The 19,683-nt window shown below is 43.6% G+C and overlaps 1 protein-coding gene across 2 annotated transcripts in view; it reads right to left on the reverse strand.

Moving 5' to 3' along the window:
- The window catches only part of ASTN1 (astrotactin 1), a 314,268-nt gene that overhangs the window by 164,840 nt on the left and 129,745 nt on the right, over window positions 1–19,683 (reverse strand). For both annotated transcript variants that reach the window (XM_011981446.1, XM_011981445.1), the window contains exons 3-7: window positions 17,822–18,215; window positions 16,179–16,325; window positions 15,006–15,113; window positions 10,017–10,166; window positions 8,855–9,022 (exon numbers count right to left, since the gene is read on the reverse strand). In XM_011981446.1, coding sequence (XP_011836836.1) covers window positions 8,855–9,022; window positions 10,017–10,166; window positions 15,006–15,113; window positions 16,179–16,325; window positions 17,822–18,215 — 967 coding nt within the window. The remainder of the gene's footprint in view (window positions 1–8,854; window positions 9,023–10,016; window positions 10,167–15,005; window positions 15,114–16,178; window positions 16,326–17,821; window positions 18,216–19,683) is intronic.

A 19,683-nucleotide genomic window follows, 5' to 3' on the forward strand; every position in this document is an offset into this window, starting at 1 on the left:
TAGCAGAGGCATTCCCCTTAGAAGCAGGGTAAGGAGGAAGAAAGAGAAACATGAAGGAATTGATTAACATGTCTGTGTTTGTAAAAATTAACATGAAATAGTCAGGGTAAACTCTTACTCTAATATTAGCATGAGTGACACAGTAAGTTCCATTATGTCATATACTCCCATCTCCACCACTCACATGAATGGATACTCCCACCAATCTTTCCATTCTCCAGTGTGTGATACTTTTCATAAAAGAGGAATCTAATATTTAGAAAGCACCTATTATATGTGTTCTGTAAGCACAAAGACCAACAATCCTTTGAGGAAAATGACTTTTTCATCTTTATTTTCTCAATTCCCAGTATACTACAAGGCACATACTAGATGAATAATAATGTTTAAAGACTGCATAAGTGAATGATTTCCCAAATATTTCTAGGAATCTTGGAAAGTAAGTATTATTGGCTATGTTATGCTAATGGGAAAAATAGGCTTGAGAAAATTGAAGGCTTGTAGACAGCTTGTGAGTGGCAGAGTTAATGTTTGAGCCTATGTCCGTCTGACTCCAGACCTTTTTCTCCCACCATGCCAGGCTGCTAGCTCATAGAACAACTACTATATGCACAGGAGACCTCTTACAATGGTTTTAGAGGAACTCTGCATTTTAGCTTTTAAGTAAAAATAATTAATTATCTGGCAGTGGGTCACCAGAAGAATCATCTACAATTCCACATTTGTTTAGGATATCACTATGTTTCATTATAATTTGTTATTCCATTAGTATACCAAGGGATCCATAAGCCTTCTGGAATTTCATGCAAAACTGTACATGTGCGTATATGCATGTTTTTTTGAGGCAGGGTCCCATAACATTAATCTGATTTAGCAAATCCACGATCCCCAAAAGATTAAGAATCATTGCTCTATTCACTACTGATTTTGAAGAAAATTGTTGCTGCTTCATTATATTGATAATTCTTTATGCAATGATATGTAGCCCAAACTACTGAGGCCAGTTATACTACAACACTGGTTCCTACTATTTAAATGTCTGCTTGTTTAATTTATAACTTGTGAAAGAGCAAAGTGTGACTTTCTGAAATTTGTAAATAACAAAAGTGCCATGTCCTAGTGAAATGATGGGTATACCATTTCTTTATCTCTCCAGAAAGAAACACTTTAAGATGATATAAATAGAATAATAGCTTTGAGTGCTATTTTCTCTTTCTGAAGATAAAACCCAGTAAAAACGAAGTGAAGGGGCCTTACAGTTAAGGGGGAAGGTATTGGATAGGGCCTGAGCAAGAGCTTTTTTTAGCATCTTAGCTTAGCCATTCGTTTCAAGATTGACCTACAAGCAGCTGTCCATCAGAGCCTCACTACCAGGTCACACCATTTTTGTCCCCCACAGCTGTTCAGCTCAATGTGCTGAGAAGTAGAGTGAAAACCTCCTCATTTAAAAAAAAAAAAAAACCCACAGGGAGAATTTGATCAGGACATTGCCTCCTGCATGGTGAATTCTGGCTTCCACATGGGCTGGATCCACAGTAGGTTCAAGTTTATTGGCTTCAGTGGTACTGAGCTATATCTAGAAATGGTCAGGGAGCTCTGAGCCAAAAATAGAAAAACACAGCTTGAAATTAGGTGGCTGATGAGGCCAGGCACGGTGGGTCACACCTGTAATCCCAGCACTTTGCAAGGCCGAGACGGGTGGATCACAAGGTCAAGAGATCGAGACCATCCTGGCTAACATGGTGAAACCCCATCTCTACTAAAAATGAGACCAAAAAAAATTAGATGGGAGTAGTGGCGGGCGCCTGTAGTCCCAGCTACTTGGGAGGCTGAGGCAGGAGAATGGCATGAACCCGGGAGGTGGAGCTTGCAGTTAGCTGAGATCACGCCACTGCACTCCAGCCTGGGCGACAGATTGAGACTCTGTCTCGGGGGAGGGGGAAAGGAAAAGAAATTAGGTGGCTGATGATAAGGTTTGTGGATGAAGGCTGTTTGTCTGATAACAGGAAAGATAAAGAAGGCAATTACTGGGGAGGGCAAAAGAAGAGAGTACCAGGAGCCTGGCTTCATTGAGAAGGCTTCACACCTTCTCAATTCCAAAGAAAGCATGGATGCTAGCCTATAAGCTATACAGGGCAGAAACAAGGAACGAGGTTGGTCTTCCCCCATATGAATAGGTCTTTGACAAATACTGTGCAGTAGAAAATAAATTAATTAAAGGATGTGCCCTATATTTGCAGATATTTACACCCCACCCCCAAGATGCAGATAGGTAAGCCAATTAATAGGTCAAGGTCTCAAATATACTTTTCCTTTTGGGAAAGATACTCTCCCAGTTGTCTTTGTGTGGACAATTAGCCATGGGCATGATATTTAGAAGCAGGAAGTAACCTTAGGAGTTTGTCAAAGCCATCACTCTGACTCTTAGAATGGTCTTGGCTAGCTGCCTTGCCTAGAATTAGGGATTGACAAAAATGGGAGTTCTCTTCCTCATTTGATACCTAGTTACCACAAAACATGTAAAAATAAATGCAGTAACAACTCGGAGTTCAAGCCGAGCCTTATTTTCCTAATGATGGCAATACCTACCATTTGTATAGCACATTTACGTTCTCAAATTGCCTTCGAAGTCATTATCTCCTTATGAGGCTTCCGTCACTCATTACAATGTGGGGGCATACTGCCGACAACCAATAAAGCTTTCCTCCACATAATGTCAGACACAGTCCAAAGTCCAAAAAACAGAGAAATTTTCAAACACATCATGCTAGATTTTGAGGATCTCCAAAATTTGCCTCTCACAGGATCCTCATTTCTGGAACCCACCAAGTGTCCCTCGTCTGTATTCCTCCACAAAACCAGTTTGGCCATCTCCAACGAAAGGATTTCAGACTTGATGGGGGAAGTTGCTATGGCAACCAACTGCTAAATCTTGACTTTAAGAGGGGTTTTGTGAAAGCACAGGCTCCGACTGTTAGCTGTGAATTTTAAAGACCCCACAAGGGTGTTGGATGCCCTCATAAGCTAGAAGTGTTACAGTCTCCGCATCTGCTGTGACAGATGGCGGGAACGCATGAGGCGCCGACTCCACGGTGGTGTACATAGGACTCCAACGGAGAGACGTGTCATGGTACGGAGGAGAGCCCAGCCAGATAGAGTGTGCCCTGCAGGAGCACTCAGGCAACCACACTGCCAAAGAGAAGAGGCCCTGAAAGGTGGTCGTGCAGGGTCTGGAGACAGCTGCACTTGATCTGTGCTTGGTACCCTAACAGTACATGCCTGGAGGTACCTTGGATGATGGACAGTGCCTTTGGGCACTTCCCATTCTACAGCTGAAGGACTGAGGCACAAATCTCATTCAAAGATTGAGGAAAAACCTTGATGCTAGGGGTCCTCAGACATGGCTGGACTCACCATAAGTTCTCCATGAAGAAAATGCAGATCAAGGCCAAATGCCCTCAGCCGCTTCTATGCTTCATGTAGGGGTTGACTTTTATGAAATGAAATTGGGTGTGCTCCTTCTAAAAAGGGAAATATTTGTAAGATATCTGACTTGGGTAGTATCTCATTGTTTGGTCTCCCTTCCCAGCGGAGACATCAGAAAAGAGGCAAGTCCAGGGTCAAATAGCCCCAAGCAACTCTGGGAAGTGAGTCAGAGGGAAGTGTGCCAAAAGAACATCCTAAAGGAATGTGCTTTAATGGAGTCACAGAACGGAGTGTAGAACGCGTGGGCAATCTGGGTATCAGGAACAAAATCGAGACTGAGCTACCCTGCCAAATTAGGTAAAAAGCAAACCACCAACCAACAAACAAACAAAAACAGGGAAGGTTAGAGAGAGAGGCAGTGGTTCAGAGCAAGCAAAGAAGAGGGCAGCTGGTTTGAGCCTGGAAAGTGGGTCGGATGCCCCTCAACAGGTTTACACATTTCCACATGGTTGGGTCTGGCCTATGGAAAGACCTGGGACAGAAGAGATTTCAGTGAACATCTTGGATAAAGATTAAAATTTAATTTAGCTGGGAAGCCTATGCTCCTTGCAGAACCATAAAAGCTATGTATCTTGAAAAGGGCAATGAGGGTCTGTGGCCAGGATTGATGGGGGCTGTGAAATAAAGCAGGTGGGTGAAGCCTCCAGGGCTGTCCATATGGCAGAACCAAGGCCAGGGAGAGAGGAAAGAGAAAGGCCACTGAAACCAGGTAGTCTGTGTCTCCATCAAAAAAAAAACAAAACCAAAACAATCAAACAAACATACAACCATAACAAAAAACCCTTGCAAAGTGCAGGGAAAGTCAACCTCTGGCTGCATCCGGGGAGCATCAAGCCATGCAGCCCTAGTGCTTTGCTGTTAGCCTCACTTAACCAGAGGCACACCTGGGGTTACAAACCTGGGGACATGTGGGAGAGAATGTCAGAGTGCAGTTGGCAAAGGGGGCTAATGGCAAAGCATCAGGGGGCTGGGGCTCTGCTGCAGTCACACAGAAGTGAAACAATTCTAAACCTTCTGCCTTAGTTCCTTTCCTGCAGCTTGAGCAGTGGGAACAGGTTTGAATAATGGTCAGGAGTGTGAGTTCTGAGTCAGGCAGCCTGAGTGTGAAGTCCAGCTAGGTCATTAAACTAGGTAAGTGATCTTGGGCAGATAAGTCAACAACTCTGTAAAATGGGGATAAGAGTACCATCTACTTCATGGTGTTACAGTGAAGCTCCAATTACATAAGCTAAGTAAAACACAATGCTTGACACATAGTGAGCTCTCAAACATCACCTATCCTTATTTTTACCGAAAACCATTTTTTTTCTAGGCATTTCCCACCAGTCTCAGCTGACCTGGAAGGGCACACAGTAGGCTTTCTGAAATTGTCAATGCAATGAACCTAACTCACATGCATGCTGAATTACCAGACAGCTAAATGATAGGAACATAAATTGTCATAGAATGAGAATGGTTAGAAGAGGTCACAGTGCTCAGCAGAAGACTGGGAATGGCGGGCATACCTTGGGGTACCAGCCTACCATTTCTCAAGTGCATCCAAGTTCAAATTGGAAAGACTTTGGGCACTTGATGATCTTAAGAGCATTTGCTAGTGCTTAGTATATCCCATGCATTGGGCTGAGTGCTCTAGGTACATTACATCCCTCCCAGGTAGCATGTTGCTAGAATAGAAATACAGAGGGAGGCTGGAATGAAAAACAGATCAGCAAGTTTTCTCCAGCTCCAGTTCTTCCATAGATTCCTGATACATCTTTAAAAGGTCTATAAATTGCACAAGAAAGATATAAAGAGGGAGCAAAACAATGTTTTTTCTATCTTTATCTTTTCTTTTTATTCTATTTACTTATTTCTTTGAGACAGGGTCTCATTCTGTCACTCTGGCTAGAGTACAACGGTCCAATCTCTGCTCACTGCAGCCTCGACCTCCCAGACTCATGCAATCCTTTTGCCTCAGCCTCCCAAGTAGCTAGAACTACAGGTGTTGCACCACCCACCATGCCTGTTTAATTTTTTGTATTTTTATTAGAGACAGGGTGTATGTCATGTTGTCCAGGCTGATCTCGAATTCCTGAGCTCAAGCAATCTGCCTCCCTCAGCCTCCCAAAGTGCTGGGATTATAGGTGTGAGCCGCCACACCCAGCCTGTCTTTGTCTTTTCTCTCCTGCCTTAGTGTATAAGTTTTCTATTGCTACAGTAAAAGTATACCACAAACAAAGTAGTTTAAAACAACATAAATTTATTATCTTACCAGAATTTTAACATGAGTTTCACTTGGCTAAAATCAAGGCGTCTATAGAGCTATGTGGTCTTCTGGAGTCACCCCGGAGAATATATTTTCTGTATTCTTGCCTTTTCCAGTTTCTAGAGGCTGCTGACATTCCTTGGCTCATGCTTCCTTCCTCCATTCTCAAAGTCTGTAATGGCTGCTTGAGTCCTCACATCACACCACTCTGACCTCCTCTTCTACCTCCCTATTTCACTTTTAAGAATACTTGTGATTACATTGTGACCACTCAGATAATCTTCCCCCAAAATCTCCGTTTTAAAGCTAGTTGGTTAGCAACCTCCATTAAATATGCATCACTAATTCTCCTTTGCCATGTAACATGACACATTCGCAGGTCCTGGAGATGAGAATGTGGACAATTTTGGGAGTGCATTATTGTGTCTCTCACGCCTGGTGTTCTGGAGCATGGTGCAGGTGACAGGTAAACAGAGACTCCCTCGGGGACGCTTTTAGGAAGGATGCCTGAGGAGAGCTCCAGGCACCAGGAGGCTGCTCCTTTGCAGTGACTGAGCATCTGTGTTTGTGTGTTTGTGTGTGTGTGTGTGTGTGTGTAAAAGTACACAAGTGCACTGCACAGCTCCATGCATCCATATGGGCAGACCCCTCAGTATGGCTGGGAAAGCACATGTCCCAACACTATGACATTTCCAAGTAAGCTAGCTAGAGGATTTCAAAAATAACGTCGACTTGACTTGAAGCCAATTCCCACACTCAGCTCTTGGGAGAAAGGCTCTGGGATGGAGTGTGGGAGGCGATAAAGTTTCTTACTGATGAGTGTGTGGGATGACCACATCACCAATGCTTTCCAATTCCAGCATTCATGAAAAGGAGAGTCTTCGCAGTATTGTTTCTCAGCTGCTACCCAAAATGAAGATGCTGCACCTTAGTTTTGTCTTGGGGTTTGGGATCTTATTTTTAGTCTTCCTCTGTGTCTTTCCAATTGGAAATTCATTCATTGTCACAGACACTGAGAAGCCATTAGCAGGGGAGGGGCTTCCCAAAGTCATTTTCAGCAAGGATTAGAAATGAGACATCTGGAAAGGACTGAAGAGTTGATGGGAGGGCTTTGCTGTAAACAAGCAGCTTCCTGGTGCACAGAACAGTAATGCTTAGTAATGGTTGTTGTTTAAATAGTTTTGAATGACAAATATGTTGGATCTGACATGTCTGGGGAAATTAAGCAACCCTTTATAAGCCCACCTTTGCAGATTTCATGATAAATAAAACACAGACTCTGCTTTAGGTAGCTGTGGGACTTTGGGCAAATCATGTAACTTCTTAAAGAATTCAAATGTGAATGTAAAGCATAGAGGCAGTTCATCATTGAGACCCCTCCAATCATAAAGCACCAATCTCTTGTTTTCACATGTAACTGAAGGTGCTTCCTTTTCTTTAAAATCCGAGTAGGAGCATCCAAAGTTCCTCTGGGGATCAAGCTTCTCTCAGAAGTGAGTGTAACAACTGAGATTGTCCCAAATCCTTCCAATCCAAGCCAGCTGGAGAACTAGGGTACCAGAGACTAGCTCAGTTGCATGGAGAGCCCCCACCTCTGAGATTAGCTCTTTTCAATTTCTCCCAAGCACACTAACTTTGGGCATGGTACACAGCCCATCTGTTTGGTTTGGTGTTTGCCTGACAGCGTGGGAGGAGCAGCAAGTAAGCACAGTCTTAGACTTCAGATGTTTAAAATGTTGTACTTTCTCCTCCATATGGGGGCCTAGAATCTCTGTGATGGGCCCACATAAAACAACTTTAACACCTAAGATGGTGAATTTTAGATGTTTCAGTTACCTGCTACTCTCCCAGAGAGATCTAGTCATAGATTATAGCAGAAGTAAGGGCTAGCTATCTTAGACTCATCCTCTATTAAGATCTCTCCACCTCAGCACCTGAAGAAGATGTGAGTGTGGTGGGCTGGGGTAAAGGGGGTTGGCAGGGGGTGGCTGCACATGATGTACAAAAAGCTCCAGGGTTTGGGCCCCAACTCCAGCAACATTTTGCTTGGGATTCTTAGATATCACTGTAACGCTTTCCTTTGCTCTAAGGGATCATACTACTTTGGGAAGGATCTATTTGTGGTACTCAATTTACCAAAACCAAGTCTTCGTAGAGACTACTGTAGGTGAATGTCTTCTACAGTGAAAGTGCAAAGCAGCCTGAAATAAGAGGTCCATGCTCCTGGCTGTATTGGAACCCAAGAAGCAATGGGAGAGCTTTAATTCATGCCACACCAGAATTTGAACCCTCCCTCAGGGAAACCCCAGCTCCATTTGATAGTATAACAGACTTGAAGACATTCCTACTCTTTGACCCAGTACTCTCTCACTAAGATTTTTCTGAAGAAAATAACTTCAAATGTGTCTAGCATTTATGTGTAAAGATGTTCATTTTAATAGTATTTATAAACATTAAAAATTTAAAGCATCCTAAATGTCAAATAATAGGGGACTGTTTAAATGAGCTATGATATAGACATACAATGGAATACCAAATGGCCATTAAAATTATGTGTTTGAGGATTATTTAATGATTCTGGAAAAGTTATGATGGAATGTTAAGTGAATAAAGCAGGAAAACTCTACTAGACATAGTATGCTTCTAGGAAGCCCCTAAAAATCATGCATAGAAAAGAGATCAGAAGGGAGGACATTAAAAATTTAAAAGTGACTTATCCAGAAGATAGAAATATAGATGACTATCATTTTCTTCTATAAACTTTTCTAATTTTTAAAAAGTTTTCTATAATAAACATGCATTAATTTTATCATCATAAAATGTCTAGCCCCAGTAGTTAAATATCCCCTGGCTGTGTGACAAATGGGTTATGGAACTCATCCTAAAACTGAGTTTTCTGGCTTGGAACTACAGTTAGGATCCTTCCAAGTCTTCTGCCAGAAAATGACCACAGTTTTGGCCAATAAGTTCTACGGCCCAACCACATGCTGGCAGTCCACATGGTCTAGGCTCGAGATGGCAATGAGACAAGGGAGTTGGGAGGCATGGTCTGAATTTCAAGGGAGTGATTGCAAAAGGCATGATCTCTCTGACAGTTACCCGCTGCCCGGTGCTCCCGCCTACCAGTTTCGGGGTCACATTGGTGTTCACAGGGGTCCAGGAGCCGCCGGGCACAGAGGTCCATGGCCCAGGGTCCACTGGAGTTCTGCTGAGAGAATAGAATCACTTGGGCAGGATTCAGCCAGTCACTGGCATCCAGCTGGCTCCCCTCCAGCAAGATGAAGCGGCTCCCTGCAGGATGAGAGAAAGGAAGCATGCCTATGTGTGCAACACAGCACACGTCCACAAGCCACTGAAGACAAGGAAATCCCAACCTGAGAATTCGTACCAATCAGAGATCCTAGCCCATCATTACTCCCAGAGCAAGGGATCAGCAGACAGAGCCTGGGCCATCACCTGGACCTCTGTGAGGCCAGACATTGAACTCTCCAGCCACAGAGTCCCCTGCTGCCTTGCTCCATTCCATCTTTCCAGGGTGTTCCTAAGGAACACAGGGACAGAAGAGCCCTGTGATGGCCATGACATGGCTCCATCAGACCCAGCCACAGGCACTGGCACTCCTCCAAGGAACGGGGGCTGCTGCCTGTCTTCACGTGCTATGAGAATTGCAGGCCCTCTAACACTGCGTGAAGTCTCCACCTCTTTGCAGCCTTACAGCAAGTCAGAGAACAGACATTAACAAGTCAATTAGGTGCTCTGGGCTTAAATGATTCAGGGACTCTCAGAACCTATATTACTCCCTCATTATATTGGGGTCCCCCTGGATGAAAACAAATTATTACTTCTGAGTTCTAGGCTTACAGGAAGTTACTGCAATTAGGAATTTCTCACCCAGGCATACCAAACTAAAGCATGGCTAATTCTTAAACATCTCTACTACTCCACTTAGCTTTTTCCTTCTCAAAGGCTAAGGGAGTCTTGGGGCCTTCCTACCTCTAGCCAGTGGGCTGTGCATTTCTCTCAAAGACAGAGACATATTAAAAACAAACAAAAATGGGAGAGGGCATAGAGAAGAAGAGGTGATCACTTTAGTTTATTTTTTTAACTTGCTTTCTAAGTTCATCTATGGGCAATACAATTGTATCCTAATCCTTACTTATTTCAGTTTGGTTTTCCCCTGATAGAGTAATAGGTAACAGTGACTCTCGTCTTCTCTAGCCTTTGCCCAACTGGAAAACTTTCCTTTTTGGGGGGCAAGGTCGCATCCTCAGAAGAATGGGCTCACCATCAGCAATCAGGTGCTCAGGGACATGCAGGGTGATCTTGACAACGAGAGGGCAGTTGACATGAGAGGAGCACACGAGGCCAATCACACAGCTGGTGATGCTGATCAGGGTCAAGGTGGTCTTATTCACAGGACTTCGGGGAGAACCCACTGAAAGTGAGACAAAAGCAAGATACACGGTGGTAAAAAGTTTGGCATTGAGAATCCAACTTGGGCTTTTTGCCACCCATCCTGGCAAACAGGGGAGACAGCTGGCAAAACCAGCCCATGGAGGGAACTGTCTCTGGCTGCATGACCTCAGTGACCTTCTTCCTCACAGACACCATGCCATCAGTTGGAGTCAGAGGGGACTTGGCCAACTGGTGGCCCTCAAGGTCAATAATAGTCTGTTGACCATTTTCAGTCTTCCTGGGCCACGTTCACAGGAGAAGTCATAGAGGGGGCATTCTCTTCCCCTAGTTGCCTTACTGAGCTCCAGGCATTTGCCAAGGGTGGAAGGGATGCTTTAATCCCACACTGTACCTCCCATCGCTCTTCACAGAGGGCACTCTGCACAGAGCAGCTCCACCCCCATGGTGCACACTGCTGCTTCAGGAGGAACTTCCTGAGCTGGAAGAGCTTGTGCTTACTCTGTGGGCAAGAGTTCTACCAAGTGACTCTTACTCTGTGAGACCTGGAATGAGGAAAACGAGGAACGTCTGCTCTGTAGGAGCAGACAACGTTGTCACACCAGGATGCTCTCCACAGTCCTGGAATCACTGGAGGAAATAATCATTGCTGAGGATTAAGAAACACTCCCAGGGAGGTGGAAATAGGGATAGGGAGGGAAGGGGGTTTTGTTTTTTATTTTTTTATGTACCACTGTTATACTTTTTTAATTTTTTGTTTCTTGGCTTTTTTTTTTCCTGTTGGGGAGAAGACGAAATGCTGTTAAGCAGGGGAGCCTTATGCTTATGGAAGCAGAACAAATGTGGGAAAGTAAGAAAGCAAGACAACAAAATGTGTGGGTCTTTTGGAATTTTTTTCTCTTCTGTGTTAATATTTATTATTGATAGTAATAAAAGGCTTCCATTAAGGCAGACGTTGTGCTGAGTGTTTTACATATCTTATTTTATTTTTAATATTTGCTTTCCAACAATAAGCCTATGAGTCTGTATGGGAGCCACCCGCTTTACAGATGAGGCAAATAGATCTGTAAGAGGTGATGCTCCTTGTGGCAGTTAACACTCATCAACTGGTGATTGTGTGTCAGGCTCCAGCGCTCAGGGTTTGATGTGGCTCGTATCATTGACTAGTGTCCCCAGTCTTATGAGGCAGCTCCCCTGGAGCAATAGAGGCTTGGAGAGGCTGGAGAGCATGCCTAGTCCCAGGAAACTACTAACATGTGGAGCCAGATAAAAAAGGAGATTCAGGTGAGGTTTCAGGCTGCACGAACAATGCACTACTCAGTCTTCAGGCCCACTGGTGCCTTTGGAACTGATGTTCTCAGGAACACAGGTATGAGTTTTTGGTTTATGGATATACTTGTCCTTTAGGGGAGCAGTTTCCTCTGGGTGCATGTGTTGGCAGTAGCTGGAAAGGAGAGACTTGAAGGCAGAAGGTAGTCTCTGGGTCCTCCGTCCTTGATAGATGGAAATATTCTGTTCATGTTACTATCCTTTCATAATAGAGTCTATTTTCCTATGCTTACAGGTTTCCAGCCCAGCCCAGGCCTCAGATGCAGATCCACCTTCTCTCAAAACCTCACTACCTCCTCTCGCCACCTTCTCCCAAACCCTGCTCCTCCAACTACTTCCATTGCCCAGCCAATGGCACTGCCACCTATTTGTTTTCTCAAATTTAAAAACTCCATTATATCCAACTCTTTCCTCTTGCTTATAAGCCACACCCCCACCCTGCCCTTACCAACACCATTACATCTTTGTCTCTTTAGGGTATGTACCCAGCAGTGGGATTGCTGGATCATATGGTAGCTGTATTTTTAGTCTTCTGAGGGACTTCCAAACTGTTCTTCGTAGTGGTTGTACCAGTTTACATTCCCACCAGCAGTGTACAGGGTTTGCTTTTCTCCACATCCTCACCAGTGTTTGTTATTGCCTGCCTTTTGGGTATAAACCATTTTAACCGGGGTTAGATGATATCTCATTGTAGTTTTGATTTGCGTTTCTCTAATTTCATGTCCAAAACTTATCTGGCCTCCGTTCTTTCCATCCCTCCCTACCCATATCATCTTATAGCTAAACCAAAGTAAAAGCCATCCATCTGTTCCCCTGCCTCAAGGTCACCCTGCTGTTACCTATTCTGCATGCTGTCCCTGGAAGGATGCTTCATGGAGCAGAGCAGACCAGGACATTGCTCTTTTATCAGGTCCAAGTCCCTTGGAATCAAGCTCATGTACTTTCTGGCTTTTGCTGGTCTTCTAACATTATTTCCTAAGAAACCTACAAACCTGCACCCTCAGCTCTATTCTAGTAAACATTTTACTGCTCCCTGACAAGACCATCATAGTTTATGTCTTAGTGACTCTGCACAGATTATTTCCTCCTCCACAGAAGGCCATTTTGTCACCTTGTCAGCCTGGTATACACCTACTCTTCAAGTCTCAGCTCAAACAACATCTCCCTGTAAACACTTCCCTGAAACCTCCAAGAACAGATTCTCACTAATTCCTTGGTGTTCTAGCCCTCGGTGCGCCCTGCTGTTATAGCTCTTATCACATAGAATCATCACTGTTTACAGGCAATTGCCACTGCTCTCGTGTGACTGAAATGACTTGCTACTGATATTCCTGTCTCTATGGTCTTTCTGCATCATCAACCCATAATCCAGCATCTCTACCTGGTTTCAGAACCTCCAGTGGTTTCTTACACCCAACCGAGGCAAGCAGAAACTCAGTCACATGGCATGTGCATGGTCCTTTGTTAGCCATTTTCCAGCCTCATCCTTACCATCTCGTGTGCGTATGTATTTATAACTTGATGACAGCTGCCATATTGAATGACTTTTACTTCCTTTAAAACACCATGTTCTTTTGTCCCTTCAAGGCTTTTTATGTGCTATTTTCCTTTACTAAAATGCCCTTATCCTAGACTTCTTCTCTTTTGAGAAACCTGGTACAGTGTGTGTGTGTGTGTCCGGGTTCTAATTACTTTCTCCTTTTTCACCTCCTATTGCTGCCAGGTAGGATTAACTGTCATCTCTTCTGAGTACTCTCTTCACTTTATTTATATTATTAAATTAAGCCTTATCACTGTGCCATATTTTCATGTTTCTACCACCTATCACAAACCTGACCCACAGCCGGAGGGTTATAAAATGTTTTTGTTGGTCTGATGGATATATCCAATCCAATTCAACAAACACTTACAAGCATCTGTTATAGGAAAAATCCTTCACTAGGCACTTTGCAAAAATAAATTAGGCATTCCCCACCCCTAAGAAGCTTACAGTGTAGTTAATAGCAGTAAAAAGCTGATGCATTAGGAGAGCTTGGTATTTAAAAGAAACAGTTTCATACTGTCAAGAAACTCTTTCTAATTCATTACCATGGGTTTTTCTGAAACAAGACTTTACTAAAGCAGGACACTCCCTGCTTTGATCAGGCCTGGATTAGCTGGGCCTAGGTTAGGTATCCACTGTCTATAAGTATGTAATAAGTATCAAGGGAGATTGCGAGACCCTAATTCACATTATAGCCTCAGAGAAACTGGCCATTCAACATTAGAATACCCAGGGCCCCATTTATCTCTTGAGAAAAATGATGGAAAGAACTTTTATTATGCTGATAGCAGTTAAGCCTATAGAAACTGGAATTTACAATCAAAAAGGCTTCTTCCAATCTCTGGGAAGAACACCTGTTATGAAGGGAATTCAAGTGGAGGTACGAGAGAGTAAAACTCTATATATCTTTCAGGAGACACTGGTTGACTATCAGTTGAGGAAAATGTTATCGAATGTAGCACAAGGAGATGCCACTCAAATATCCTCTACTGCATCTTGCAGGGACTCTGCCTAAAATTCTTCAAGATGGGGCACTGTATAAATATGGGGCTGCATGATGGAGAGTTGTAACAGCAACAATAGGGATTTCATAGTGCTTTAGCAGTCTCCAAAAAGGCACATTTTAATATAATTTAATCCTGATAAAGCTCTATGTTCTATGCACAAGGTATGTTGACTCATTTGACATGTGAGAGAACTGAAGCTCAGAGAATTTGTTTTCTTATCCAGTATCACACAGCAAATAACTGGTAAAGCTGACTGGAGCTTGTGCCCCAAACTCCCCTGGTGTGGCAGTGATACCAGTGAAGACAGAGGCAGTGGGAGCTATGGCCACAATAGCCACAGTTGAAGCCACTGATCATGACAGTGAAGTGGCACACAGTGGCTCCATGGAAGGATAGCTCTGTCCACGTGGAGGGGAATGGATTAGCCACCTTAACCCTGCCGGGGGGAAGGAAGGAACTTGGAGGCTCAGGGTCCTGTGATTCTACCAAGCAGGGGCTTAAAGGTCAAAGATAATTACACAGATTTTGAGGCCATAGATCATTCCTCAACTGCACTGCCCCAATCCTTACCTAGCTCAATCCCAAGGCCAATGTGGTAGAGGAAGCAGGGGTACATATAGTATCCATCTTTCCACATACAACACACTTTATTAACTTTAATTCATTTGTCTAAACAGCAAAATATGACTACTGAGTCTTCCAGAAGAAATTGAGAGTCATCTGACCAAGAAATAGCCTTTCAAACAACTTGGAAACTTGTTTGAGAGTGCCATTATCTGGGAGAGATGATTCTCTGAAATTTTCCACTCTAGGCTCTTCTTTCTTCCTTAGGAGGGAACACCAGTCATGGTCCAAAAATTCTTCTTGCAGAAACTGGTTTTGTTCCAAAGAGCCCACAACCCAACCCAACACCTCTTCACCTTCATGTGCCTCCCTCACCCCCAGACCCTTTACCACCTTCTGCCACTTCTATCATTCCTACCTCTACTACGCCTCCTGCTCCTTGAAGGATCCGTGTAAAAGGTCAGCTGGGGGTCATTTTCTGCCTCTGTGCCAGAATCCCCTTCAGGGTTCAAGAAGGCGGAACCAGCTGTAATGAAAGCAGCATGGCCAACAAAACGTTTTCAGTTCTAGTTTCATAATACCAAACCATTGGGCAAGTTCAATAGGAAAATCAACAAAAATTAAAGTAAGTTGACTGATAATCCGGGAGAAGTAGCCAGGAGGGTTGGGGCTTCCTCATACCCCCTTTGGAGATTTGTTGGAGAAGTAGACCATTAGGACAGCAGTCACTGGAGCTCTACCCTGCCCAGCCCACTTCCTCTGACTAGGGCCATTTCTGGCACCTGCCAGAGAGGACCTCCAGGGAGAGTGGGTGGAATAGAAAGAAAGGGGAATTTCCCTCATTACAGGTTATGATTCTGTTAATATGAGACTATCTAAGGGGTATAGGAAATTACATCTTTGTGTTTTTTTCTGGCTCTAGAATTATATATATTTAATACAAAAAAGACAGAAGAGAATAAAGGAAATACATAAAACTATGTAAAGGGAACAATTCTAATGCCCTCTAAATCCTTTAAATCAGAGATAAACTCTGCTAACATTTCATGTGTATACTCTCTGGCTTTTACTGACACAGAAACAAGTAAAGGTTTTTTAATCTCTCTTTTAAAATGGCATTATGCTGTATCTTCTACTTTATAACTTCATTTTTTCCCATTTGATAGATGGGTGGTCAACTTTCCATATTAACAAATATAGATCTGTATTATTTCAAATGGTTGCATGGTAAGTGCTGGACAGTAGACAGATGTGCCAAGTAGTTAACCAATTCCCTGTTGATGGACATTTAAGCTATTTCCAATTTTTCGCTTGTTTAAACAATGCTGTGATGAACGGCCTTTTACACACTTCTTTGCACACTTGTCCAATTATTTCCTAAGAATAGACTCTTGTTGGTGAAATTACTTGGTCAAAAGGTTTGCACATTTACATTTTTTTGGTAAGTGGCTTTTAACTGGCCTCCAGAAAGGCTGTGCTGGGGCATACCCCCTCTAGCCATGCGTGAGAGAATGGGTAGAAGATATTAATGGCCCTGCCTCTACCAATATGAAGGAATCCACCCGCAAACCCTAGCATCAGACATGCATACCTCTCGCTTTGTTGTTGATCCGCTTTCTCTGGCTGCTAGAGGTGTGAGAGAGAAGGGTGGCTTGCTGGTGGTTGGAGTCCACAGGGCTAGTGGCGATAATGTTATCTTTATACTTGTTCATCAGTGACAGCTTGGCATTGTCACTTCCTGTATAAGGAAAAGATGAGGCAAAAACTTCAAGAGAAAAGACCAAAAGAAAGGAAGAAGGAAATCTGCATAAATCAAGAAGATAAGGTCTCACAGAATTGAAATAAGACACCAGCCAACTGAGAGACTGGCTGCAAGAAACTGAAATACTGCTTTTTGATTTCTGAGGGACTGCAAAGTTACGGGAGAAGCAGTGAAGTCAGGGAATTACAACTGAAAATCCAATTCAACTATTATTATATTATGTATTATAATAATTCTATATTGATAAGGTCAACACTTGTAACCCTTTGGCTAAATACAGACTGTAGATTTCTTTATTTTGGTCAGCACAGAGTTTTAAAAGAATTTGAATTTGTGTGCATTCAGGCAGAACATGCCCCTTCTCTTTCATCACAGTCTGCACCATCCCCTATTGTCTGACCTCCTTCTGCTTCACATATCTGTGTTATCTGTTGGCCTCCTAAAGGCATTTGAGTTGATGATAACCCCTGAGTACCATATGTCTACTTTGTGCGCTTAGCACTACACCAGGTGTGACGGGGAATATGAAGAGATGTTGATGATATGTCCCCCATATTCTCAAGGAATTCTCAGGTTTTAAATCTTATTAGAAATTGGCTTTTCGTGTAGAATTTCCTGTAGAGAACAAGCAGAATAAAAACCTCTACATGTTTCCACTCTTTCAAGCCCCACTGAAAGTTCATATATAGTAAGCAATGTTCAGCATCAAATATGTCTTCCTCAAAGATAATTGGGCAGTTCTTTGAAGGATCACCGTTAAGGGTTTATCTATGGAGATTTGCTGATTCATAGAAGTTTTAAAGAGAAATAGGTAGGCTACTGTAAAGGAAGAGTGCAGTCTTTCTCTCTCTGCAGTTTTGACCCTGATCTTGTTCATCTGGATTAGTTCTTCCAGCCAGTGTCTCCATAGACACACAATGCATCTAGGGTCTGATACCATGATTGCAATCCTTCATATTCTTTGAAGAAGTGCATCCCTTGTAGAGAGCACAGAGGCATGAGCAAGATAACATAACTAAAACACTCCAGGCCCAATTCTCAGGAGTCATAGGAAAAAGCAGATACCACTGTCCCCTCCATTTCAATGGAGAGTTAAATTGCCTAAGCAAATATACAATATACAAGAAATCATATACACATGTTCATTTTTCTTGCTATCTCATTTCCCAGAGGGTTGCTCATTACACACTAAAATGGCTCTAACTCACTCCTCTGTTGAACGTTACAGTATGTTGCTTCCAGTGCCTGCTGAAAGTGAAAAGAGATCCAATTTACATGGTTCTTCTGGTTTTCTAGATTAGAAAACAGTTCTCATCATCTCAGGCAACAGGTTATTCTTGCCTATCTAGGGAAGGGCACTGCCACATCACACTATGTAGGACAACCAGCTGTTGTCACACAGCTGTTCCTACCCACTCCCGGCTCTTTAGGATGAAGGACCAAACAGCCCCTTGCCTTTCTCCCATCCCCACCTGGTGTGAGGTCCATCCCCGACTTTTCATTGCAGCCCTGCAGGGAGTCGAGGGTGCGCGTGACCTGGCTGGCAAAGTCCTCCCCTCCGTTCATGCACTCCCTCTGCAGGTGGTGGCGCAGATCAGTGATGTCATACTCATAGCCGTCCAGGATAGGTGTCTCCCGGATGCTCAGGGTGCCACTGGAGTTGTGGCCCTGCACGCGGGCGTTGCGCAGACTCTCCCGTCCATGCCCGCCAATCAGCACAGAAGGAATGTAGTGAATCTCGTTGGCTGCCTCAGCACTGGCACTCTTCTGGGGCTGGGGGACCCGGCGGCGTTTGCACCAGCGCCGGCGAGTGTACAGGATCATCACCAGGCACAAGATGGACAGCAGCAGAGCGATCATGCCACCCTAGGAAGAGAGGACCACAGATGGATGTGGGAAGATGGGCAGGCTCCTCCCACAAAGAGTCATTGCTCCTTCCGCCACCACCATTCATCACTTATTTATGCATTCATTCATTCAACTGTATTAAGCATTTGTAGCAAGCATCATTCAGCAGTCAAGGGAAAGTCTGCTGTGACTGGTATTTAGGGTGAGAGAAAAATGGAGCGGGGATGACCAGTGCATCATTTCAAGTGATCCAGTTCCTTCGGGCTTAGCAAACAATTTGAAGAAAGAAGTCTTTGTGAGTGTGTGTGAGTGTGTGTGTGTGTGTGTGTGTGTGTGTGTGATTTCAGCTGCAAAAACAGGGGAAAGGGTTTATTTGTTAAATCAAATCTGCCACACATAAAGCTGGTTTCAGGACTTTATTTTTTTAGCAATTTGGGGTGGCATCTGGTTTCTTCCTGTCTCACGTCTAAAGATCAATCATAGATTCTAACAGTGGTTCCACCAATTATCAGTGGGTCCTATAAATTCTAAACTTCAGATCCCTCATCTGTATAATGGAGAAGATACCACTTCACTACCCAGGGTGGTTGTAAGAATTAGGTTAGCTAACTATGTAAAGTGCCTAGCATAAGATATCTCACATAATCAAAGCTGCTCTCAGCATAACCTTAAATGTCGCCGTCTGAGTAACTGGCCCAGCAGGAAAAACCATTGACAAATCTGAATTGAAATTTACATCCATCAGGAATTTACCACCAAGTGTGGGGAGGAATCTCATCATTTGAACATGACTTTTTGGGTCACAGATTTTCCTTAACCACACAGTCCTGAGTGATGTTCCCCCTTCTTACTAAAGCTCAGGGGAAGGGATTGAGACGCAAGTCCTGAAGTCAGGCTGGTGGAGGAGTTACCTTCCGGTGCTCAAAGGCCAACACCTCGAAGGCCATTCCTTACAAATCAGGACACCACGCTGCTGCCTGTCAGAGGTGAGGATGCAGGACTCAGTGAGACTGAACACATGGCCTTCACGTCACCGGGGCAGCATTTAGAGGGACAGCCTTTAAGCTTGGTGCTGCATGGCACTCGGTGGGCATAAATCTTCCAGTGCACAATCTCTATTCACTCCCTTTATTTTGGTCAATATCTTTCCAAACCTATTTAATTAGGCTAGCATGTGCCAAATGGTTCTTCTCTCAATCTTAGGCTTCAATCATACCTCCCTATCAAATAAGCTAGAGATAAAAATCCCCTACTAATTCCCAGAGGGCCCACCTGCATAAGACGAGGTCAAGAGTATGCCCCCAAATACATTAAAGGGGCTTTTCCAGTCTCATAATAATTATGCCTTGGATTTATAAAATTCCTTTCCCTGAAAATCTTCCTATTTATCCTCCCTCTTTCACCATCACTGTAAGCAAAGGAATAGACACACACACACACACATACACTGCCACTTTCAAGCAGGCAGCACAGAGGAGCAGAGACA

This window comes from Mandrillus leucophaeus, unplaced genomic scaffold, assembly GCF_000951045.1.
Source record: "Mandrillus leucophaeus isolate KB7577 unplaced genomic scaffold, Mleu.le_1.0 Scaffold226, whole genome shotgun sequence".
Classification (NCBI taxonomy): Eukaryota; Metazoa; Chordata; class Mammalia; order Primates; family Cercopithecidae; genus Mandrillus; species Mandrillus leucophaeus.